Raw genomic sequence first — 26,368 nt, 5'->3', positions numbered from 1 at the left:
AAGAGTTTGAACTTCATTTTCTAAAGCAAGTCACCTTGAGAGGACCTGAGACTTAGCAAACAAACATAGGCCTGGCGGTGGTGGCGCACGCCTTTAATCCCAGCACTTGGGAGGCAGAGGCAGGCGGATTTCTGAGTTCGAGAGTTCGAGGCTAGCCTGGTCTACAGAGTGAGTTCCAGGACAGCCAGGGCTACACAGAGAAACCCTGTCTCGAAAAAACCAAAAAAAAAAAAAAACCCAAAAAACAAAACAAAACAAAAACAAACATAGTCATTTGGCAGGAGTAAGGGTCAGGGGAATGCAATTTTTTCTCCCAATTCTCCACAACCTTATTTGAAAGACTGAGAATGCCCAGACAGTGGGGTGTTGTCACACACCTATTGTCCAGCACTCTCAGAGGTGGGAGCAGGAGGCTCAGGAGGTCAAGGTCAGCCCTGGCTACATAGGGAGTTTGGAGTCAGCCTGGGCTACATGAAGCCTGTCTCAGAAGTAAGAAGAGGAGGTAGGGAGATGAAGCAGAAACTAGACAAAAGCAGGTAAGTTGCAGCAGGAGAAACAGGAGATACTGCCTCGTGCACAGGCAGTTCTGTGTTTTTGGGGACCAGTCACCAGTGGAGGACTCCAGGTCAGATGCCACCCTCGTCCAACATCCTTCCAAGGCCATCGCAGATGCGGCACAGATGGCTCCGGTAGGGCTCTGCTGGGCTGTACAGTGCGGCCAGGAAGTCACCATTGGCAAAGTGACTGAAGATGTGATTGATGCGGCCGTGGGACTTGGCTGTGAGGTGTGGACCAATAGCGTGGTGCAACAGGTCCCTGCACTCCAGCAGCCCGGCAGCCAGCACACGCCAGTCAAAGGTGAAGTCTACCTGATGGAAGCTGAGGGCTGTCATGGCCAGGCTACGGACCCGGACCCGGAACCGCCGCAGCTGGGCCAGCTCGTTGCTGTCCAACTGGTCTGCCCGCAGCAACACAGCCAGCTTCACGGCCACCTTCACCAGGTTCTTCACTACCCTCTGTGCCTCCTTCCGGCTGCGGGTGAACTCCTTAGTGGCCTGGTACAGTTCATCCAAGACCTCACTGCTGGTGTCGTCCACAAACACAGCCACCATGGCCTTGGAAGCCATCTTGCTGAGGACTTTCTTCTGGGCCTGCAGGGCCAGGCTCTTCGTGCTGAAGGTGTCCATAGGCCCTGTCAGGATGACACAGTGCTCAGGTCAAAGGAATGAATCTGCACAGGGCTTGGCACCATTCCTATCCCCAGGCAGCCAGCCCGTGGTTTCCTAGCTAGGAGTTGAGGTTTTGATGGTTGCCATGGAGGAAGGAGCCAGGAAGTGGCCAAGAAGACAGGCAGGCTGGCTCCTATAGAACAGTCATGATCTTCTGCCACACTACTCAGTTCAAGCATTTTTAGAACTTTCCCAAATGACAGTACAAAAAAAAAACCATGGAGAACTCTCATGCCTCTTCCCTAATAAACGTCTGTACGTCCCACAAAGCCCTATCTCCAAACCCTTGCATCTTTCCTAAAAAACTTCCACATACCTTCCAGTGCCTAGGGTCCCAGGGAGATTCACCCCTCAGCTCAGACTGGGTGCCTCCTCCTCCAGGAAACCATCTTAAGCATCCTCAAGCTGACCTGTGGGGTACTCCCTTTGAGCCATACAGGACTGCACAGTTGCAGGCCTGCAGGCCTGCAACCACTTCTCTCAGACCACAGAGGGACAGTGCAGGGCCTGCCTTCTCATCTGTTGTGTTCTTGGGGACTCGAGACCCCTCTGGGAATAAACAAACTTGAAAGAGCAGGGTGGGGGGGACATTAAAGGGTGGTCTCCAGACTGGGCCCTTGGGCCTGTCTTGCCCCAGGCCCTGGTCAGCTGATGGCCATGGGGGCCAGCAATGCACCCCCACCCCGAGACCACTTGCTCACTCCCAGAGTGCTCTACAAAGCCTGCTTTTGTGTGAGCCCAAACCCCAGGAGAATATCCTTCCCCAACCCCAGGCTCTGAGCCATTGGCTCTCTGACCTTAGAGGTCAGGGCAGGCACAAGAAGGCTCTGTGTGTTTTCCTGCCCCCATGGCTCGCCACCCCCACTGTCTACTAGCCAGAATCTGGACACTGCTGTTGACACAGGGCTACGTGGCAGCTTGGCGCCTGCCATGTGAACCTATTTCATCTCTTCGGCCAACGCCATTCTGCAATGAACAATGCCATCCCAAGTGGCCCAACTGGGAATGAATACATAATGGTAGAATCTATCCCCTCAAAGTCCACTGTACCACAAGGCCAGGCAGCAACAAAAGACAGTCTACCCTCACCCCCCACTACCACCACCACATCCCTACACCTGAATCCTCCTGCCTCCTCCCTAATATCTGTGAATGGTGCTGAGTCTGAAGTGGGCAGAGCACTTGCCTGGTGCACAAAGCCTGGGCTCTGTCCCCAGCTTTCAGAGATGGAAGCAGGAGGGTCAGAAGTTCAAGGCCATCCACATGGGGAGCTGGAGGTCAGCCTGGACTACCTGACCCTCTTAAAAAAGAAAAGAAAGAGAGAGATAAGACTGGACCTGAAGGGGCCTCTCCAGTACCCTGGGGTTGTTTTCCAGCTGACTGCCAGCAGAGGAACCAAGTCTGGTGTCCCTGTTTGACTTGGGGGCTAGCTGACCCCAGGAGTGCTGACTACCTCTGAGCCTTGCTTTTCCTGTAGACAAAGCTAAATCTGGACTCTATGGCTCAGAAGTGAGGCCGAGTGTGTGGACGGACTTCCGGAAGCAGGAAGCATGGCGGCGTGGCACAGCTGCAGTCAGCCCCGTCCAGGCTTTCCCAGCTCCAACTCAGCCGCCACCTGAGGCAGCCAGCTGCTGGCCTCTACTTCCTGTTCTGAACCCCATTGTTCTGACAGAAACTCCCCACTTAAGCTTTCCTTCCTGCATGACAGTCATGTGAGGCCTTCAGAACAGGGACTTTCCCAGAGAAGAGGTGCTGTGGCCTTGGTCCCTGCCCATCCAGTGTCTCAGCACCCAACCAAAGTCTGGAGCCAAAACAGCCTGCACTCTAGCTTCCAAAACTCAGTCCCAACACTCACTCAGAAGCTCAACTGGCCTAATGGGCATTTATGGAGCACCAATTGTGTACCAAACACAGAAGTGACCAAAAGAGACTCTGTCTCTGACTTCCCAGAGTTCCTATTTCTGCCATGTTCTAACTATAACATGATTTGGGGACCATCTTGACCCTGGTGTTGATTTCACAGGCCACATCACCCCCTCCATCCAATAATTCATTCTTTACATGTATTTTTACTTTTTTTTTTCAGACAGGGTCTCATATCATCCAGTCTGGCCTTGAACTCTTAATCCTCCTGCCTCAGCCTCCCCACTGTGAGACGATAAGTGTGCATAAACTGTGTCTGTCAGGGACTCTAGGATTACCCTGAAGAGGCCAGTTAAGTGGAGGGAGGAAATACAAGAAACCAATAAGCAGGAAGAAAAAAGTAAGATTTGGGCCTTGGGCATGGGAAAAGGCCACTTGTCAGGACAGGGGGAACAAGTCTCAAGGGAAGAGACAGCAGTGGCACGTGCATGTGCAGAAGCCCTGGGGCAGAACCATGTTCGCTATTAGATCAGCCTGGAAGCTTCAGCCCCACGCAGGCCAGAGCTGGCTCTGAGGACCGAGCCCAGATCTCTCCTTGTGGGAACAACACTCATCTCCAGAATGAGAGCCCGAGTCCTCTCCTGGATCCTGGACCACAGCTTAGATTTGGTATGGTTTTTAAGTTTTTGTTTTGTTTAAGACAAAGTCTTGCTCTGTAGATCAGGTTTGCCTCAAACTCACACAAACATGCCTGTGTCTGCTTCCTGAGTGCTCAGATCAAAAGCGAGTGCCACAGTGCCCAGCTCACCCACGTGCCTTCAAACACCATTTGAGTTTTCTTGTACTCTGAACCCTGTCAATCACTGTAGCTCCCAGCACCCTACAAACAGCCTCTGGGTTCTTGCTGGACACAGCACATTCATTTACACAAGGTTGGATTACCCCTGACCTCCACTTTGACATGGCCAGGTGCAGCCTGGTACACAGCGCTGTCCCCCAGGATTCAGCCTCCCCTCACAGGTGCACTCTGCACTCAGCAATCCATCATGGCCCCCACAACACAGCTGAGCCACAGGGCCTTTGCACAGCCACAGAAGCTTCCAGAAGGCTTTTCCAAGCATAAAGGTCCAGGTTCAGAGGCACCTCCCTAACCCAGTTTCTGCTTTTTCTTTTCTCCCAGTTTTTTGTTTGTTTGTTTGTTTTTGTTTTTGGTTGTCTTCTGGATTTTTTTTAAGATTTATTTATTTAATGTATATCAGTGCACTGTTGCTGTCTTCAGACACACCAGAGGAGAATATCAGATCCCATTACAGATGGTTGTGAGCCACCATGTGGTTGTAGGTTCCAGAACCTCTGGAAGAGGAGTCAATGTTCTTAACCACTGAGACATCTCTCCAGGTCTGGATTTGACTTTGAGTCAGGATCTTGTGTAGCCCAGGTTGACCTGAAGCCCACTTGAACTCCTGGTTCTCTTGTCTCCATCTCCTGAGTAATGGCATGACAATCATGTATTACCATTCACGGTGTATGCAGTGCTCAGGGTGGAGCAACTCCAGCCTATGGGTCCAAGACATGGGAGAGGAGCGGTTGCAAGGTCGGAGCCGGGTTTCTTTTGGTCTTGATGGGGTCTGACATACACATACCACCAGGTCTGCACCTGGTGCTCAGAAAAAGTCTGTGCAATGACTAATTCCTAAATACTAAGCGGGGTGTGAAGACCTCTGGAATGGGAAGCATGAAAAGATACAGGGCCTCCAGTGCCTGGAGGTTCAAACTGGGGTAACCCATATGTGACTCCTTTTCAGCCCACCAAGACCACAGTGCAGAAAGCCACCATAACTTCAAGACTTCTAGCGAAGAGCTGAGAGCTGAGTCTCCACAGAGCACCAACACCAAGGGTCTATCAAGTAGCTGCAGGAATGGCTGAATGCCTAGAGCTTGCTGTCTGAGTATGCACATCTCACGCCCCTGCCACTCACAGGAAAACAGGTGAATAGAACCCCAGTGCTGGAAAGGTGGAAACAGGAATTCCTGGTCTTCGATTCCTGGCCACCCCCTTCACTGAGCCCTAGGTTCAGTGAGACCCTGCCTCAAAGAACAAGGCAGAGAACAACCAAGGAGGACACCTGAGCGTCAGCTCATTCTCCACAAACACACACAGATGACTGAGGGGATGTGGCCATCAATGGTGACCAGGATGGACTCTGACAACAGTGGATACCATGGAGCTGGGTCTCACAAGATGATTCCTGTCACATCAAGTTTCATTCAACAATCATATGTGACATACACCACACTTTATGACGTTCACTCAAAGTCACTCTCTGGCTTCTAGAATGAATGCCCTCGGGGGCTGAGCAGCAAGTAGGGCTTGCCTAGAGTACCCAAGCCCTGGGTTCCATCTTCAGTATCAGGCACACCAGGTATTACAGATGGCCTTTAATCTAAGCACTTGGCAGACAGAGGCAGAAGGAGGTCAGCCTGGTCTACAGGGACATCCTGTGCTAAAAAAAAAAAAAAGTCTTTACTATTTTCTGAAGTCATTGCAAGTGCTAGGAGACACACTCCCTCCTATCTGCTCATGTACAGACTCCAACTCCAGTTCCCAATGGCTTGCTAATACACACACACACACACACACACACACCCTGCTTGCTCATCATCCAGCTTGCTTTTGTAAATAAAGTTTTACTGTCACACACCACATGCACCAATTTGTATATCACACAGACGATTCTCATTCTGAAGACCCAGCGGTGTATGGAGGTGGATGGTCCTTGTGTCTTTACACAGCTGAAAACATTTCCTCTGATCCATCAGTCTGCCAGGCCCATCTCCATAAGCTAGTCAGCCACACAGTAATGAAGCCCAGACTTCCGCAAAAGTCTGAGGATCCTGGTGGGGTCCATGTGGCCACCACACCCACCTTCAGCCTCAGAGGTGACAAGAGAAAGCTGAAGCTGGGAAGGCCATTTCCAACATACTCAAGAAAGGAAGGATAAACTCAGGCACAGACCAAGGCAAAAAGCAGCCAGATCATTAGGTGATCTCTATGCTGGTGGCCACTAGTTTCTTTTATGTTCGTGCCACCACACCTGACAGCTTCCGTTATTTATCACATGGTTTACATTCTGTTGACACGGCATTGGGTAAATGTGCTGCCAAACCCAATGACCTGAGTTCCATCCCTGGGACCCACATTGTGGAAGAGAATGAAGATTCCCACAAATTGCCCTCTGGCCTCCACACACGTTCCCTGGCTCTCACACACAAAAGTAAATGAATGCAATAAATAATAAACACAACACGATTTACTTAACTGGAAGCACTCAGTCCTCGACTTTTAATCTGGGTTTAACAACCAGATGGCAAGGTTCCCGTAGCAGCGGTGTGGTGCTCATGTGGCTGATGCTGCCTCTCGCGCCTGGGCAGCCCCTGGCCTCATGAATTCTTTATGTCACCCAGTGCAGTGCATCCGCATACATAATTAATGTCACCAAGACCGCCATCCTCCCTCTCCATCCTGGTTGACTGTCCCAGGGGTGGCTGGGCCACAGCCGCTCCTCACCCAAGATCCAGCCAGTGTCTGCTCCAGTGCAGCGTGACCGGCTCCACACAACACGCTGAGCATCATTGCCCATTGGCACTGGCCTTCTGGGAAATCAAGAAAGACACTGGGGAGTTCTCAAACAGGCTCCCCTTAAGGATGCTGCCAGAAAAACGGGAGGCAGCAGGGCTGGGAGGCAGGGTGGACATGTGCTGAAGCAATGAGTCTTGAGAGGGCCAGCAATATCGCTCAGCAGATAAAGGCACTTGCTGTCAAGTCTCACAAGCTGAGTTCGAGGCCAGGAACTACTGGTAGGAGAGAGGCCCCAGCCCGTTGTCCTCTAAGCATTATATTCACAAAAAAGAATAAATAAATATTTTAAAAGAGAATGTTACAGAGCCAAAGAGAGTATGGATCTTTGATTCAGCTCCTACACTGTTTCTTTAACAAAAGGGAAACATGAAGGTCCTCAGTGTGTGAATCTCCCTCTGCTGCAGCCACAGTGCCTCTTCCACTCACCTCTTGAACACCAGGCTCAGTCCTGCCCCAGGACCTTTGCACACGCTGACCCTGCCACTTACAATATTCTTCCCCAGGTTGCTCTGTGGCTGTTTTACCCTGGAACTCTCAGATCACTCCTCTCCATGAACACCCAGTTCTCCAGTTCCTTCCTTCCTCTTCTTAAGCTATCATTATAACTCAGGACAGTGTCCAGTGTTACCAACTGTGAGGCAGGAGATGGTGGGCACAGGGCCAGCTTTGGTCACTGCTGTGTGCTGGTGCCATTAGCTACCACACTTGACTTAACTCAGTGTTCAGGAACGGTTTGTAAAGTGACTAAGTAATTTCTCATGGTTATGACAAAAGGAGAAACTGAGTCAGGGGCCAGAGAACTGACAGATATGCACAGAATAACACCGGGTCAGATCTGGAACTTGAATCCAGTCCCTACCTGGAAGCTCATTGCATTACAGCCTTCCCCTGGGGTCTACCCTAAAATTGGGCAGCCTACTGATTCAGTCTGGGAATCTTCCAGGGCTGTGTGTACTGTCAACCCTTCCATGGTTCCTTCAACCAGCCTTTGGTCAGGACTGCAGAAGCCCCCACCTGCACAGCACCTTCTGGAGGGTCCTTAATTACCTTAGCTGGTTTCCAGATGGGGAAACACAGGGTTGGGGCTCAGGAAAAACTATGCAGAGGGAGACACTGGGGTTCTTGGAAGAGTGAGCTCACTGGACCCCTGGATCAAGCCTCACTCTCTTTAAGCCTCCACTAAGCCCCGGATGGCACCCGAGTCAGTAGGTTGCACGCCTTCCTGTAGCCATGATTATTTGGCCTGTATACAGAGTCCCTTCATGAGGAATAATTAAACAAAATTTTGTGGGGTGAGTCCTAGCTTGCCTAGAGCTCAGAGAGCAAACTGAGGGACAAATCTCTCTGTCTCTTCATATCCCCAGGATCCACCACTCACCCTCCATGGGACTCGCAGCCCTGGCCCAGGTCTGGCTCAGCAAGCGTGGGAAGCCCAGGGCACGTGTTCTGTGATGACCCTCTTTGTTCTGTTAGATTGTACAGTCCCTATTGCTCCGCCCTCACCCCTCCCAGTCACCCACATCCTAGGTGCGGCCCAGATCATGAACTTGTTATGTTTTAAAGTTGGCGCTGCCTGTGTTGATCTGCCAGGGTTGTAGAGGGCTCGGCACTCAGAGGTCCTGAGTGCGAGGACATTCCACGTGGGGAAGAGGCGGCCACATCAAGGTCCCAGGACAGAAAAACAGGAAGTTTGGCACACGAAGCCTACATTCCTGTTCTTTCTTTCTTTCTTTTTTGGTTGGCTGTTGTTTGATACAGGATCTCGCTATGTAGTTATGGCTGGCCTGGAACTTACTTTGTAGACCTGGCCTCAAACTCACAGACATCCACCTGCCTTTGTTCTAGCACTGGGTGAATGCCATGCCCCATGATCCCTGGTTTATGTCGAGCTGTGGCTAACCCAGGACCTCTTGCTACTAGGTGAGCATTCTACTTACTGGGCTACACCCCAGGATCCTCTTTGTTTTAGACATGATCTCAGTGTGTAGTTCACCCTGGTGCAGCCTCTGCTTTGTCTTTGCTTTTAAATCTCCCAGAAGCCTCAGGGAGTCATGAAGCAACTGTCCCAAGTCAGACAGGGAAACTGAGGCTTGTAATTACGTTACTTGTTCAAGTGAGTCAGGTTTGTCTGAGCTGTGTCCTGACCCCAAGGCCTCCAGCGCCTTCACAGCCCGGAGCTCGGGAAGTGACCCAGAGGCCTGTTTCCAGCTCAGCGTTCCACCCTGTCCCTCTCCAGAACCGCTGCTCACAAAGGTGAGTAACCAGGTTCTGGTTCCCGCTCTGTCTCTGTCTCCCTGGACAACCACAGCCCATGTTCTGGACCCTAGTTTGCACTCCAGGCCACCACTGAAAGAGCCAGAAGGCCGCAGACCTGGATCAGGTCACCTGCCAATTATGTGACAGCCACTGTTCCAGTTCCCAGCTGGTAAAACTGAGTTCAAGCCCTCGGGCAATGGGAAGCTTGCAGTGCCAGTTCCCGTCAGGGTGACCCTGCTCAGGTGGGATTCCTGCATCAGTCAGAGCCACAGTGGCTACCTCAGAGAATACCCAGACCATTTTGGAGTCAGGCTGCACACCTGTACAGGGCCAAGTCCATCAGGTCTCCTCTTGAGGACCGGTGTTAGGACTGTCTCAGTAGCCCACAGCAACCTGCCCGCAACGCCCTTGCTCCCACAGTCAGTAATTGGTATACAGAGGGAAACTGAGGCGGGATGTACATAGGGCGGTGTGGGGATAGAATCAGTGCAGTACCCCATCGCTCACCTGCTCCCCTGGATCCGTCAAGCCTTCAGTTTTCTGTAGGTGACTCTGTGGGGCCGGAGGCACTGGCAGCTGGATCTGAGCCCGGCCGCTGGCCAGGAGACCACGCCCCCGAGAAAGGGCGCGCCCCCTCTAGAAGCTCACTGGCTCAGCAAATAGTAGCGCACAGGCGGTGTACGAAGGAGCCAATGACAGCAAGCCTCTGCCAGAGGTGGGCGACATGGCGGGGGCGTGGGAGAGGGCGTGGTCTGCGGTCGGAGATTCCTCGGGAATAGCGCCGCGCTGGGTGCTCAGGCGAGAGGTGCGGCATCGGGAAAGTGTTGAAGGGAAGAGGAAGGAGACTGGGACAAAGAAAAATGGGGTATGAGCGCACTGCGCGACAGAGATCCGAGAGACCAAAGGAAAGAGACACGCCTCCACGAGACACATGCACCCCTCTGGGCCGGCCTCAGTTTACCCACTAGGTAGTTTGAGTCCCACCTGGGACCCCCCCGTGACATTTGCACCCCAAAATTTACCTTGGGAAAATCTTTGGTGTTTCTGAGTACTGCAGAGACCCTCCTTCGGTGGGTGTCTCTGGGGAGAGGGGGACACTGTGATGGTCTCGCTGACAGAGGTGGGGCACGGCCAGCTGCCTCCCAGAACGAGGCTGTGAGACCTGGAAACTCAGTCTGGGAGTGATTCCCACGCCCCCAACACCCCTAACCCATCTCCGACACCCCCACCTCACTCCAAACTTCACCCAAACTCTCCACCACGGGTCTGCACTTCCTGCGCCTGGATGGCCCTGTCACAGCAGACACTGGGGAAGCCTCAGCTGCCATCGCCCTCTTCAGGAAGCCCCGCAGATGTTTTCTGACTGCATCCTGACCTTCCTGGCATGAACCTTAACACACAAAACTAAATCTAGGCTTTATATCTTATGAGTGATACAAACTGAGACCCAGAGAGGGTAAGTGACTTGCCTGGAGCAGCACAGACCCAAGTGGCTTTCCTGATTTCAGACTGTCTGTGCTCCGGGCCAGGAACTTGTGTTCAGTAGCCATTGCGGCTCTGCGGGGTGCTGAGCTTCATACACGGCCTCTATCCACTCTGTACTGGGAGCTCACCCTTGTGACAGCCATACACGACCCTAGACATGGCTCAGGATCAAAAACAGAGACCACAGCTCTAGATTTTCATATCCCGGATTTCAAAGTATGAGCCAGGGTAGCTAGTGTGTTTTCTGAGGTGGGGGCAGGTGTCACAGAAGCAAGTTTGGGGCATCTGCTTGCTGAGCAACCTTGGTTCAGAGTCTGCGGAACCCACAGACATCATAGGTGTGAAAAAGTGGGGTTCATATGCAGCTGTGTGGGTTACAGGAGCGGTTCAGGGCTTCCCGCCTTGATTATAATGGAGTGAACCTCGCAACCAACTAAATGAACCAATTAAATGAACCAGCCCCAAGTAAATGTTGTCCTTTATAAAAGTTGCCTTGGTCATGGTGTTTCTTCACAGCAATGGAAGCCCTAAGACAGCTCAGAAGGGGAGCTTCACCAGAGCTGAGAGTTGCACCCCGAGAAATCTCAGTGTCTTGGGAAGTGGAAGTCTCTCCTGGGATCTGGTCAGGGTTGCACAGATTCCAGACGTGCCCGGCAGGGGGCGCACTCTGCAAGCATCCCGGAGAGTAAGTCCTCCTGGCTCGCCGCACCAGGCTGGGTGGAGCCTGCACTAGGAGGAAGGGGTCACAGGTCCACGTCACTTCAGACTCACCACCATCAGCTCGCCAGAACCCTGACAGTCTGCATTGCACCTTCCCGGATATATGACCCCGATCAAGCAACCCCTTGCCCTGGGCCTCTCATAGGGCCTGAATGATGGGATCACAGAGTGTGGACAAAGTTGGGACCCATGTGAGGCAGGGGCTCCATCTACAGAGCCGCTAGAGTGCCGCATTAGAGTGCAGGCCCTGGTTCTCAGCGCTCCTTCTCTCTGTCAGCCTGTGTGGCTCTGTGAGTGACACCCACACACCTGGATAAATCTATCCCCAGGCACTGGGAGCAAGATTTCAAGGGAGGGAAGCACAGAGAGGGGAACACTGCTGCCCCTCTCCCCAATGTGGACCTGGCCGGGGAATTCCCAGGACTGTGTATGGGAGTTCTGTTCCCTCCTTAGGGTCAGAGGCTGGGTGTGGGGTCTGGAGCTGAGGCTTTCTGCCTAGCTGGCTGCACCACCAGCCAGCAGAAGCTACCATCAGTTGCCAGTCCCCAGGCTGCATGTGGGAGAATAAAGTGACAGCTGTGAGCCACAGTGGGTGTGCATGCCTGGGAATGCTGTCCAGGTTGCTGTCCCTGAGGGTACTGACTCCCCACCACCTTCAACTGGGCAAGATCAAGGGCCAAGACTCCTGTGACTTTAGGAACAGGGTTAGGGTGGGCTCAGTGGGTGGAGTCCCCCTCCCCCACTGTCAGACACTGTGGCCTATCCCTAGCCAACAAACACCAGAGTCACCAGGCTCTGGGGAAGTACAGGCAGGAGGATCAAGAGTTCAAAGTCTCCAATACACAGTGACTCGGAGGCTAGCCTGGGCTCTGTGAAATTCTATCTCAAAAAATAAAATAAAGCAAAACTTAAAGGATGTAGGCAAAATTGTCAGCTCTGTGTATGTCTCTTTCCTTCCTTTTTTGACAGGGTCTTTGTAGCCCAGGCTGGCCTTATCTTGCTATGTAGCTGAGGATGGCCTTGAACTCCTGCTTCAAGTCTCTAGTGCTGAGATGGGAGATATGTGCCACCTCACCCAGTATACCCCGTTTCATTCTGTGTATTCCAGTATGGCTTCAAAGTCATCATCCCCCTGTCTCAGCCTCTGAAATCAGATTGTGAGGGTACAGCTGACCTTTCCCCTCTCCTGTGTCCCTGTTGGTCTAAGCAGGGTTTGGCATACAGTAGGCACTCACTAAATGTTCATTAACCAGTCAAATAAGGTTTGACTGTCCCAAGTGAGCCCAGAAGGACGGGTTTGTCACAGCAGGCTGGAATTAATTCAAACTCAGGACCAGAGGACTCACCACGCCACTCTCCCCAGGACATGCCTGCATCTTCTCTTCCTTTCCCAGCCTGGCTGCATCTGACCAGATGCACTATCGCTATGTCCTCGGAGGTCCTAGAATGTTAGTGGCTCCCTTGGAGGAGCTCAGGGGGCCTGGTGACCCTGGAAGGCTGCACGCAGAGGCCTGGGTCACAAGCTCACTCCCAGATCTCAGAAGGTACAAAGAAAGGGAACCAAATGCACTGCAGCCCTCACTCCCACCAGCTGCCGTCACAGGTGACACTTCTGGGGTGGCACCTAGGCCTCTGTTGGCCCCATCTTCCCAGCTCACTGAGGCGTGTAAACAGCATCATGACCTGATAAAGGGGTCATCTTACTGCCCCACACTGCTTGGAATCTGGGGCAATACACATTAGCTAATGCTTTGCCTTGGTCCCCATGATGGCCCCTGTGATGGAGGCCTTCCAGCAGGTAAAGAACATGAGTAAGGAGATGGTACGCCCTCCCCCTGAGATGCAAAGCATCCTACACAGACCAGGCAGGGCTGGGTCTGTTCTGCACACCCCTGCAGTCTCCCTGCAGCCCACCAGCTCCTGCTGGTCCGCATCCCTCCCGCCTCTCCTCTGACCCTCCTCCTTGCACCAGGCTTTGCCCTGCTGCAGGACTGTCATGTGGGCTGTCCAGAGCTCTGCCTCTGCACATGCATGCATGCCCTGTTCCTGCCACGCTGTTCCCTCAAGATTGTCATAAGCATATTTTTGTTGTTGTTCATTGATGAATGAGCAGCGAACTCCTGTCCCAGTGATGGAGTGTAGATCCCAGGGCTGTCTTCTCTCCCCGATTTGCCCCAAAGAAAAGCCTCTTTTGACCTAGTGGGTTTAGTTATGAAGAATTCTTCCTTTACTGGGCCTTAACTTCCCCTCGGCAGAACAGGTAACATTTCTCAAATGCCTGTCACTTTTCAGATGTCAAAGCTGTCCCAAGCTAGCCTTGGCTATGCCAGGCTGTGTCTCAAACAACAAAGGGCTAACTGGAAAGTACAGCTACAAGGAAGGGTAGGTGTCCATGACACTGGGTGTAACAGCCCTGAGAGACCATGCAACTACCCTTCGGAAGACTGTTCAACTGAGCAAGCTAGACCCCTGACCTCATGTCCAGCCCCCAGGCTGGGACATTCTAGGTGGGTTCTACTCCTGGCCATGCCCCCAGGCCCTTGGGCAGCTTCTGTATTAGTGTAGAATCAGGGAGGTCTTTTTGTAGGAGAAGTTCTGGTTTCTGAGATAAAGGCTGATGGGCTGGAGGAGCAGGCAGTATACCCTGTGGCTAGAGTGGACAGGGAGCAGGGGAAGAGAAAGGGGCAGGAACTGGTCCCTGCAGGGGAAGAGTTTATCTTTGACCTTTTAATGAAGTAAGTGTTGACTGGTTTTGGCCAGGGCCATGGTAGGGAGTGGGAGATGGGGGGCATGAGGGAGCGTTGGAGCCTGGAGGACACTGAGACTTCTCACTGCCCACCTCTCTTGTAGGGACCTGTGTCTCTCTGGTCATCAACTCTGACTTTGGTTCCCTGACAGTGCTTGGATCCCATCGACGACCAGACCCCCCCATACACAATCCCTAGTGGCTGCGTTGGGCATCCCTCTCCCCTTCTCTCCCATCAGTAGTCTTGGGAGCCATATGCCTCCTATGTGACCACAGACAGAGAAAATAAGGCTAAGATAGACTCTGCTCGAAGACCTGCAGCGAGTTTGCTCTGTGACTCTCACGGACCTGGAGACTCAAATGCCGGAGGAATGTAATTTGGGTGTTGCAGCAGACATGCACCCCACATCCAAGAAAACAATGTGTCCTGGGTTTTAACCTCTAAATGCAGCCTGCCTGTCTCATCTCAGGCCTCTGTGGAGGTCTCATCCTGAGGTCTCTGTTCCAGATTAAGGTGGGTAGGTGGTGAAGACTCCAGTTTTCAAAGGGTCTGATGGACTCCAGGTGGGGTCTGTGGCTGTTGCAGGAAGATCTCAAAGGGGCAGGTGAGGGTAGAGGAGAGTCAAACCAGGAGCACCCGAAGGGGAGGTGGAGGCCATTTGAGAGCCTCGCTCTGTCTCCATCTGTTTGCTATGCATCTATTTGCTTAAGGCCCTTTGCCCCCTCTTCAGAGCTTGCAAGAAAGCTGTTCCCAGTGTCTCTACTTCTGACCCTCCCAGAGTCCTCTGCAGACACTATGGTAGTGCTGGGTCCTGGGTGACACCAGCATCTGCAGCCTCCAGTGTCATTAACATGAAATGGAAATGTTCACAGATTTATATGGGTTTGAGAATGAACACGGGGCCTCCAGAATGACTGGTTTCCAACCGAGTCATGTCCCTGGTCCCTTCTCTCGGGAACCCAGCCCAACACTTACTCCTCCCGTCATTGCTCCCTGACTATTAAAAGACAGCCCTGGTCACTTACAGAGAAGACTTGGAATACTTCTATCCCCTCCCTCCATCACTGAAAGCCTTCAGGGACAGAGCTGGACAAGGCTGGCCAGAGGCTGCTGCACCGAGTATGGTTAGTGTCCAACACATGCACATTGCTTCTGAACTCTGAAGCTGCAGAGGCAGCTCTGGCCTGGCTTCACAGGCAGAGGCACTAAGTTTCAGACTCTGCACACTCTCTTCCCAGCAGCTTTTTACTCTGGTATCAGAACCAGCACTAATTGATTGCCCAGTCCCCAGGAGGACCCTGTGCATGAGGCCAGCAGCTGGCCCTGGGCCAGCAAGAGTGTGTGAGGGAAGCAGGCCACAGGGGTGGAAACCTGGCTCAGAAATGGTTGCCAGCCAGCCTCACTACCCCATTCACCAAGGGGACTGGGGTCTTCATAGTTCACCTGCTTCCCAGTCAGGACTGCCTGGCTGACTGGCTGGCCACACACAAACACACATGCACACACACACACACACACACACATTCACACTCACACATGCATGGGCATGCACACACACGAACACACACATGCATGCACTCATACATACATACATACATACATACATACACATGCACACACACACACACGCAGAATCTACAGCTCCATGTAGATAGGCTAAGACTCAGTGTGGCTAGCCTCAGGTACTAAAATACCACCAATTACAGAACTGCTGTTTGTCTGAGTGTCCCCATCTGTAAAAGCCTTGGGTTTACAACACAGGCAATGAACAGCCTTTCTGTTGTCGACAGGTCACATATATGAAGGGGAAACAATGTGACAACATCCCCAGATCTCTTGGGGATAGGTGTAGTTGTGTAGGTCTGGACTCGGAGGTCATCAGACAAAGCCAGTACAAATTGGGGAGCTCTGGGTTCATTAGAGTCCTTGCCTTCCCCCCTCCTCAAATAAGGTGGAATAATAAAAAAATATATTGGTCAAGGTCTTCCTGTGTAGATCAGGATGGCCAGAGCTCACTGAGATCCACCTGCCCTGAATCCTGAGTGCTGGAATTTTAAAAAAGATGTGGCCATCACACCTTTAATCTTTTTTAAAAGGATGACTGGCTGGACAGGTGTTTCAGTGGTTAGAACACTGGCTGCTCCTGCAGAGTACCCGAATTCTGTATTCACAACAGATGGTTCACGGTTCCTGTAACTCTAGCTCCAGGGGATCTAGAGCCTTCTTCCAGCCTCAGTATGCACCCGTATGTTGAGGTCTTACTGAATATTGTAATGTCAAGTGCGGGCTCCTAAGACCTGGAGTCTGCATGTAGACCTATGTGGTTCTGCTGCCAAGTTATTTTTGATTGGTAAATAAAGATACCAACAGCCAATAGCTGGGCAGAAGAGACATAGGTGGAGTTTAGAGTTCTCAGGCTTGAGGGCAGAGGAGAACCAGGAGAAGTGGGTGAAGAAGGAGAGAGAAGAAGCCACCATGTGTTAGCTGAGTCATGAAAACATGGCCCTGCGTGCTGGCTACATGGAGCTAAGAGCAGCCCAGATGAAACATAATAAGCAATAATTCGGGGTTATCAACAGGAAAGTAGATTCTAATAACATAGAGGGTGGGTATGTGCTCAGCTCTTCTGCTGTTTTGTTTTGTTTTGTTTTTTTTCAAGACAGGGTTTCTGTGTGTAGCCCTGGCTGTCCTGGAACTCACTCTGTAGACCAGGCTGGCCTCGAACTCAGAAATCCGCCGCCTGCCTCTGCCTCCCAAGTGCTGGGATTAAAGGTGTGCGCCACCACTGCCCGGCAGTTCTTGTGCTTTTTAAGGCTTATTGTAAATATAAAGGATGTGTGTTCCTTTTATCTGGGAACTAAATGGTAAAAGGTAAGGTAGAAACCCTGGCTCAGGATTAAAGATTTCTCCAACACCTGCACACATTTGTGCTCACATATGTGCACATAACACATACAAATACAGATACACAAAAAACCTAAAAATAGTGAAAATAAATCTAAAAAAATAAAGTGGCTGTGGGCTGAGCAGCACATCTGGCAAGGATGTCACTTACACGTGTGCGCACACACATGCACACACGTACGGCAAGGACTTCCGGATGCCACTTACACATGTGCATATACCAACATGCACACACATGCACAAATACCAACTATACATACACATGCATAAATGCCACCTACATGTACACACACATATACAAACACAAAAACAAAATTATCCCCTCCTGCCTGAACAGACCTTGAGTTTCGAGCTCTCCACCGCCTGCTTTCACTGCAGAGCTGCCAGGCTCAGCAGTCACTTGAGCTTGACCCCAAAGCATAAGGAACTGATAATAATCATCATAGGATAATGATCTTAATTATTATCTAATAAAAGAATACTTAGCAGCCTGACCCTCAGAGTGTGCACACCATTTAGGGCCCTTCCTTCTTGTTTCTTTAAAATTCTTTTATCAGTCCCAAATCGGTCTGCACTCCCAAAACTACTTGACTTCCATTTGTAACAACGAAATTTGAAGAGCAGGGTGTCTCCACTGGCTGTCTACACTGCTGACAAGAAGGCTTTCTGTTGTTATGGTGAACACAGAGACCACAAGTAGCTTGGGCAGGAAAGGGTTTCTTTTACCCTAAAACTCTCTGGCCACACCCCATCACTGAGGGAAGTCAGGGCAGAAGCCCTGGAGGCGGAGCTGATGCAGAGGCCTTGGAGGGTACGGCTTACTGACTTCTCCCCATAACTTGCTCAGTCTGCTTCTTATAGAACCCAGGACCACCAGCCCAGGGATGGCCCCACCCACAGTGGACTGGTGATTGCCCATCAATCATCAATTAAGGAGATGTCACACAGTCCAATCTGATGGAGGCATTTACTCAGTTGAGTTTTCCCAGATGACTTTGGCTTGGATCAAGTTAGCAATTCCCCATTCCCACCACACACATACCTAGCAGCATGGGTTGCCCCATCTCCTGTTTCTAGTATTCACTAGAATGAGGTTAATATCCTGATGCTAAGGAAATGGCCTTTACTACAGTTGCCAGATTTCACTGTAGTCACTTGGGGTAGCCTGAGATCCGTAAGCACACACTGAGATCTCAGCAGAGCACACTGATCCCCCATCATGTCACAGAGGCCTGACTTTGCAGGCTGTGGCTAAGGGGAGAGACTTTGAGAGAACTCGGCCAGGTCCCTGAGCCAGGCTTGCACTAGGAAAACAAATTTAGGATCTGAAAGAGAAGCAACTAGGGGCTGCTGGGGACTTTGCTCAAGACTCAGTCCAGGCAGCTTCTGGACTGAACTCTAGAAGAAACTGCCCTGTGTGATGGCAGCACAGGAGGCCTGCACCAGCCACAGTGTACCTCCTGGAGACACTGCCACAACCTAATGCTCCCTAAAGGGACTATAACCAAGACACTGGAACTCCCACCCATAAGAACACACACAGATATCCACACTCATCCATCCACACGTCAATACATTTATCCACCCATCTGTCCATCCCTCCCACTCACCCACCCACCCATCCATTCATCCATCCATTTGTCTGTCTGTATAACCATGAGTCTTTTTGCGCCCTCCTTTGTGTTTATTCCCTCAGATGCAGATGACCCCATGGCCATCTATCTCTTCTTGTTTGCTTTGTGTCCATCTCTGACACTCTGAGTTCCCAGCCTCAGCACAGATACTGACCGAAGCTCAACACCCTGTTAACCATGTACTGATTAAAAGCTGAAAACAGCTGCCATTTAGAAGGCAACCTGAAGTAGGAACTCTACTGTTACTCCCTTGTGTGAGCAGGGGAGGTGACAGGCTCTTTGGGGGTTCATTGTGTGGATTAAGTGATTATAGAGGTTTTCTACGTGTCCCCCAGGAGTGATGGTCTAGGGTCCTCATCACCTGGCTTTGTGGTGGTCCACAAGAGCTGGGATAGGTGCCCAGTGTACAACGTAGCCTTGGCAAGGGTAGAAGAAGCAGGTGGTTTGGGGAGACTGCCCTGGCATGTGGAGAGCAGCTAGGGAACCCACTCCCCCATCACAATGGCCTGTCCAAATGGGGACAGTTCTAGCATGCATTTTAATGCTGGAGAAACTGAAGCAGAGAATCCAGGTGGTCTGACCAGCTGTACAGATGAAACACAGAGTCTAACATCCTAGTGTCCTCCATATCTCTGTGGCTTTCTTAGAGTGGTCCAGAGTGGTCTCAAACTCACTCTGCATCTGGGGGTGGTCTTGAACTCCTGATCTTCTTGCCTCTGCAACACCATGCCTGTCTGTGGAGCTGGAAGATAGAACCCAGGGCTTTGTGGATGCTGAATGAGAGAGCTCTACTCCAGTCGAACCAGACTCTCTTGATCACACCTCCTGTGGGAGCCCATTATACCACAGAGGAAAACCTAGGGTCGGAGCCTAATGGACTATCCCGTGCGAAAGTGTCAGAGGTCAACGTCCAGCCAGAGTCCCCAAAATGTGGCTTCTTACTCCCTCAATATCCATGCAGCTCAGGCTGGCTTCCAACTCAATCCCCCTGCCTCTGGCTCCGCAGAACTGTGATGACAGGCCTGTGCAACCTTTCCCAAGCCTTGGTTTTCAGATCCATGAAATGGATTGCGTTGCAGACTCCTTGACAGTACCGGGGAGCACAAGGCCATCCTGGAGAATGCATGAAGCTCGCAGAGCTGGAAACTCAGTGGGGACAGCTAGGCAGCGGGGAGGATTCCCCCATTGCCTCATTACCAACCTATCCGTAACCTGGGGCGCTCAGACCTTGCCCTGGCACCCCCTGCATGAGATGCCCCCTCCCAGGCTGTCACCCCAGGTCACCTCCAGCTTTCTGCCCCGCCCACCCCGGGAACAGCGCAGCCTCTGTGTCCAGGCTGTCTGTGAGCCAGCGTTGCCCAGAGACCGCGAGCAGCAGGCAACCCCCACCTCGTGCTATAGGCCCCACCTCGCCCAACCGCCGGGACCCCGGGTTGCAGACAATGTGTCAGATCCTGAAGAAGGGGGGACTGGCGACACTAGGGGGCCTCAAGGGGCCTGGGAAAGGGCCCGAGCTGATGCGAGAGGGTCGAGGTGCAGGAGGAGCCGGGTCTGCCCCTCCTCCAGCGTGCGCGGGGACAGGTGTAGTGGGTCCTGCATGATCCGGCCGATCCCAGTCGGAAGGGAAGTGGCACCGGACACGAGCTATAAATACGGCCACAGCTGACTCGCGCGGTGGAAAGGGAGCACGGGCTGGGGAGACCCTGAGGCCCGGGACGTTGTCGCGTTTCTGTAAGGACACTGGGAGGGATGCCCCGGTTCACGAAGACTGCCGCGTCTCCAGCCAAAGCCTTGAACCCCCCAGATAGATAACAAACCTTCTCTTCAGTCCCCTTTCCAGCCCTCCTCCAAGACTTCCACTCAGACCCCACCCCAGACCCCACTCCCCAAACTCCGATCCCCTCCCTCACCCCGTCACTCCTCAGAACCACGCCCCATAGCCCCCAGACCACGCCTCCTTAGCAGATCCGTCCCTCGGACCCCGCCTCTTGCTGCAGCCCCTCCCACCTCACCCTTCAACAGGTGACTATTAGGTGTCATAAACAAAGTTTTGGGGCGTCCCTACACCACCGCTTCTGAAGACGGGTGCAAAGCCCAATGTCTGCAGAGACTCCTTGACCTCATGCACAAATCCCAGGGGACTCCAAAGTCCTGTCAGGTCACTTGGAGCTCTGTGCCTTGTGCTGGGGACGGAGGATACATGGGCTCCTGGCAGAACAGGTGCACCATGATAGAGCCCTTAGTGCAGATACAGGGATGGGGGCACGTGGCAACTGAGGTCACGGCATGGAGGCAGGCACATCGGGAAGTTGGTGGATCCCAGAAGTCTTCCTACACCCTGAAGACTCAAGGTATCAATGACTTGCAGAGAATAGGATGGCAAAGCACTGGGGCAGGAGGAACCTGGGCTACCCAGTTCTGGGTTTGCTGTGCATCTCTGGGCCTAAGGCTTCACATGCAAATGGGAGTTCAACACAGTGTCCAGCAAAAGTGTCCACCTGGAGGCTGGGAAGCTGGCTCGGCTAGGAAAGTTCTGTGCAAGGATTAGGACTCAGAGCACATACTTAGGTAAGGCAGAGCCTGGGGTCTCAGTTCTGGAGGTAGACACAGCCCAGTCTTGGCCTACATGCTGAGTTTCAAGCCAAGGAGGGAATGTCATCCCTGATGACCATGCATGGGCACGTGCACACTCTTGGTTATGCATTAGAAAAGGGTGAGCTCTCCTGGGCACCAGGCATACACTAGGTGCTCCATAAGTGCTCCCCAAGGTTCATAGTAGAGTTGACTTTCCAGGCATGACTAGAGAGAAGAAATTGGGGGCAGGTGTTCAAGGGGACTTGTGGCCTGGTTTTCTGGCCAACACATCCCCTACCCCGGCCCCTCCCCTGGGCCACCCAGCCCAGCAGCTGTCCCTCCTCATGTATAGTGGCCTGTCAAACCAGAGCATCTGTTCCGGAACACCTGGTGCTATGTTTCCAGGGATTTAGGAGTTACAAGTCTACGGAAGTTCAGCTGCCACAGAGGCTTAACCCTGGAGCCTGGCGCCAGCCAGGCCCTCAGAGGCCTGACGCCGGCCCACTTGACCCCACAAAGAGCCTGACTTCACTCCCAAACCTAGCTCACATGATGTCAGCTCAGCTCCTAGCCTTCAGGCCTGCCGGGCTGTGTGATGCTGCCTGACTTTGTCTCTCTGGTCACCCACTACCATGGTAGTTACCATGTAGCATCAGAGGCTGGTAAGGAGAGGGCTCCCCACTCCCCAATAAAATCCTTCTCTTTGAAGCTGAGTTTTTCTGAACTGCAGTGACTGAGGCACAGGGGCAGCACCACCCTCATGCCTTTAGTGTCCCAGTGGTGGGATCACAGAAGTGAGCCACTAAGGGTCATACCATGCTGAGGCTCGAAGCCTAGGCCTCAAAGGTACCAGAGAGCACTGTGCCAGTTAGCTGTAACCATAGCCTCTGTTTGGTCTCTTGAGGCATGGTCTCACTCTGAAGCTCACTTAACCTGACTATCCTCCTGCTTCCACTTCCCAAGTGCTGTGAACATATGGCTGGTATGGCTTGAATCATCAAATTCCCCTGTGACAACAAGGGACATAGAGATAAGTCCCCTTTTATACATACAGGCCTAGAAAGATTAAGCATTTGACTCAAAGTCACACACCCTTTCAGGGGCAGCACAGGGACCTGCTGGGATCAACAATATGCTTCCTAGTGATGTCATCTTTTATATGATATCAAAGGCTGATGTCACAGTCTGAAGAACTAGGCTAAAATGTGCAGCTAAGGGCTGGGACAGGGTGCAGAGTGCTTGCTCACCCAGCATGTCCAAGGCTCTGGGTTGTCTCCCAAGAAATGGTGATGCATGCCTGTCGTGCCAGCACTGGGAAACAGGAGGCTAGAGGATCAGGATTCAAGGCCAGCTTTGGCTACATAGGGAGGCAGAGAGCATCCTAAGATACTGATTCTTGAATCTGTATATCAGAGCCTATGAGAGGGCTCAGCTGATAAGGGAGCCCATGACTTGAATGTAGATCCTTGGACCCACATGGAAGGAGAGAACCAACTCCCTCCCAGGCGCTATCTCCTGATGGCAACATGCTGTGACATAAACACATGCACACACGCACACATAAAACATCATTAAAATAGTGTATTGAAGTCATATTGTAAAAGAGGAAACTGAGGCTGGCTCCCTGCCCCTCTCCAGAGCCTAAGTGTACCTGGCCTCCTCCCCCATCTCCTGTCTCCTCCACTCTGAGCAGCAGCTCCCAGAACCCTCCTCCTTCCCTCCTTCCGCAGCTGCCAAGAACCAGGTCAGCTTCTGAACGGTGGGGACATCAAACAGAATCTATAAATACAGCTTTGGAGGAGAGCCGCCTCCTGCCCCTCCCTGACTTTGGGGCTCATCTCTGGCCTGGGCTCCCAGCTCAAATCCCTGCCCCAGGGGATCACTACTGGAAGGCAGAAAATGGACAGTGCCTCAGTGTCTCCTAAGAGCACTCTCCCCCCTGCTCTTCCTTCTCCTGCTGGGTACCTATGATGGGAGATATGTCTTGTAAAATCTTGAGTCCTCTTTAATCCTTTCTCAGGAACTTCTATGTAGGGCTGTGAACCCTGCCACATCCCCTGCCCTGGGCCTTTGTGCAGCTGCTTGGAGCTGGGCCTAGAATACCTAGCTTCCCCATCCTCACCTGGGATTTCTCTGGACATTTGGTCTCAAAGTGTCACCTTCTCAGACATGTTCCTAATGTCACATTAGCTGTCTTCTTTCTTCTTGGCCTCCAGAAGAAATAATGCTCACTAGGCTCCGTCTTGTGTACCGCATATTTCTCCCCATCACGGGCCTCAGTTTCCTCATCTGCAAAATCACATGGGTGTGTAGGCTCCTCTCCTGTGGAAACTGCTTGTCGCCTGTGGCTGCTGGTAATGGTATGCACAGTTTATGTAAATGAGTCACGTGTGCTTATAGCCAGTTCCCCAGTGCTTAGGGGACCTAGGGCCCACTGAGCTTCTGTGGGCAGGAGGCTGAGGGCCTTAGGGACTCATCTTGGTTATGGGGATGACTGTGGGAGTGCTCAGGACTTGGGCTTCTCCCGTCATTCATACAAGCCCAGGATCTGCCCCAATGCGGGGTGAATCTCCAGACTCAGTGTAGGGGTATGAGTGGGGCCTGGAGCTTGGGCAAGGTGTGCCGTCACCCCACTGCACAAAGTATAACTAACCTCACACCCTATCTGGTCCTAGTGCTAAAACCTTCTAGACCAAGAATAAGCCAGCCTAGGGTGGTGAAGTTGGAATCTCCTCTCAGGCACTTGGTGGAGGCCTTGGTGGACCACAGGCCCAGGAGGAATCAGAGTGTCATGCCCCAAGGCTGCTGAGTGACCCTCTCTCTACATATCCTCCACAGCTTCCTACTATGCTCCACTCAGTCTATTCCAGGCTCTTCTAGCCCCAGGGCCTTTGTACAGCCACTTTCTCTCAGTTCTCTTTGGTTTCTACTTGTGTGTTCCCTCAGTGAGACCTGCTGGGACCACCCATCTAAAGTCCCCCCCCCCTTGTCCTCTTCCCTCCTTTAGTGTCTGTCCCTTCCTTGCAACACAGACCAGGATAGACCTCTCTTTTCTTCTTTGTTTCTGTCTCCCGGAATGACAGGACCTTGAAGAGAGAGAGCTTTTTTATTTTTTTTTTTAGGTTTTTCGAGATAGGGTTTCTCTGTGTAGCCATGGCTGTCCTGGAACTCACTCTGTAGACCAGGCTGGCCTCGAACTCAGAAATCCGCCTCCCTCTGCCTCCCAAGTGCTGGGATTAAAGGCGTGCGCCACCACAGCCCAGAGAGAGAGAGCTTTTGCCCTTTGTTTTTTTTCCATCCAGAGGTGCTCAAAAAAAATATATGGAATAGGTGACGCCTGAGCTCTGCCAGAACAGTGTGTGCCCAGCACACAGGAGGTGCACACTCATGCACAGTAGGTGCACACACACTCAAGTTAGCTGGATAAATCGGGTTTGTAGAGGCGTGGAGCTGGTCCAGGTGGGGCATGAAGTGTGTGATTCTGAGCTCAGAGCTGCCAGTGTCCCCAACACATGCTGATGTCAGTGTGACCCATGGCTGGCTTGGTGGCAGGTGCCATACGATGAGGTCATTCGCACCTGCATCCTCTTTACAGTGGCTCAGTCTCTCCACCTTTTTTTTTTTTTTAATTGTGGGAAAATGTCCATCACATGGAATTTACCCATTGAATAACTTCTTGGCATCCAGCTTGGCAGTGTGAAGATCGTTCACACGCCTTTGCGGCTGTCTCCACCATTGTCTTCAGAACCTTCCATCTCCCCTTCTCCAGGCTGCTGCCCTTCACCTTCCCACTTCCTGTCTCCAGCTGTTAGGACTCCAGGGACTTCCTGAGAGTGGGACCGTGTGTAGTTCTTTTGTATGTGGCTGTTTCCCTGAGTGTGGTGACCCAGCAGGGTATCCATGCTAGGGCCATGTCAAGATTCCCATCCTTTCTTTACATAACTGTGTGATATTTCAGTGTACAGCTGAGCCTAGGTGTATGGCTCTTTCCAGGCTGCAGCCCCGAATGCTGTCCTACCATGGGCCTGATTTCTATCAGACACCACCCTGGATACCTTTGGGGAGACGGTGCTCCTCCCCCAGCTTCTAAGGAGTATAGAGTTGGGGGAAAACTGAATATCAGATTGAGCACCTACTGTGTGCTGAGCATCTTCCGCATGAGCTCTTGTCAATCAACCTGCTCCTGAAGACAAAGACAAGGTTTGGATTGCAGTCTCCATGAGCTGCAGACTCCACTGTGCTTGCCTCTAACCACTCCAGCTCTGCACCGTGTGTGCAAAGGCCCTGAGGCAGGGTCAGAGATGACCTTCCTTCTCAGAGCCCAGGCAAGTGTGATGGTGGCTTTTTCCTTCCAGTTGTGGGGACCAAGATGCTGGTTGCCTCATTTGCATACGCAAATGAAGACCTGGAGGATGACCATGATTGGGATTTTCTGGGGACTTTGCTGGTTAAAGTGCAAATGCTGTAATTGCTTAGACTTCCAAAGAGATATGCTGAGACCAGTGGGGAAGAAGCAGGACAGTCCCAGCCACCCTACACAGCTCAGCCTCACACGTATCCTCTTCCCACAGGGGAGGACTTAGACCAACCCCACAGTCCTCCGTCCTGTGTTTGAATTCTGCTTGGCTACAGAAGTGCAAAGTGCCCAGAGTTGTGCCAACTATACAGCAGGTGCTCTCCTGAGGTTACCCATCTACACAAGGTTATCCAAATCTACAATGTACCTAAATTACAGTGCACACCTCAGACACTCAATAAGTGCTCTTGTGGTTATCTGAGTGAGCAAAGTACCTGGCTGTGGTTTACAGCATAGGTGCTCAATGAAGTTGTTCTCAGAGATATCCAGATGTGCAAAGCACCTGTAGTTATGCACACAGTAGGTGCTCAATATGTGCTCCTGAAATCATTCTCTCACATGAATTCTCCTCTTTTGGCAAGAAGATCCCCATTGCTGCCTTGCCTTACTGGTGGGGAAAGTGGGTGGCATCGGGCTCACCCTACAGCCAGCTAGGCTTCAGTTTCCCCCTCAATTCAAAAAGGCAGGCCTCGACAGCATTTATAGCTCAGCTGCTGTGTCCCCAGGAACAGCAGTGGGCACGGCAGACCTGGGCCCTGTCCTTGGGTGGGAATAGACTCTAAAACAATAAACAAATTAACAAGGACAGGCCTGTGTGGCTCAGCAGAGAAACAGAGAAGTCGGGAGCCAGGAGCTGGGGCCTCCGGGATGAAGGATCAGGGGTACAGCAGGGCCAACCCACAAGTACACTATGCTTTATCTACACCCCACGTTCCCTGGTGGATTCATCAGCTAATCTA

At 52.1% G+C, this 26,368-nt stretch overlaps 1 protein-coding gene across 1 annotated transcript; it reads right to left on the bottom strand.

Moving 5' to 3' along the window:
* Window positions 1–284: 284 nt before the first annotated feature.
* Tnfaip8l1 (TNF alpha induced protein 8 like 1) lies at window positions 285–9,641 on the bottom strand. Its single transcript, XM_028762518.1, has 2 exons — window positions 9,496–9,641; window positions 285–1,192 (listed from the first exon to the last, which is right to left on the bottom strand). Exon 2 carries the CDS (start codon window positions 1,185–1,187, stop codon window positions 627–629), a length of 561 nt encoding a protein of 186 aa, XP_028618351.1. The 5' UTR covers window positions 1,188–1,192; window positions 9,496–9,641; the 3' UTR covers window positions 285–626.
* Between the last annotated feature and the right edge of the window lie 16,727 nt (window positions 9,642–26,368).

Source organism: Grammomys surdaster, unplaced genomic scaffold, assembly GCF_004785775.1.
Source record: "Grammomys surdaster isolate TR1022 unplaced genomic scaffold, NIH_TR_1.0 62, whole genome shotgun sequence".
Classification (NCBI taxonomy): domain Eukaryota; kingdom Metazoa; phylum Chordata; class Mammalia; order Rodentia; family Muridae; genus Grammomys; species Grammomys surdaster.
Note: the sequence above shows the minus strand (reverse complement) of the source record. Positions and strands in the feature narration are given on the sequence as shown.

What these genes read in the sequence shown, in the direction of transcription:
- Tnfaip8l1 (XM_028762518.1), bottom strand. Translation starts at nt 1,187, where the DNA reads ATGGACACCTTCAGCACGAAGAGCCTGGCCCTGCAGGCCCAGAAGAAA.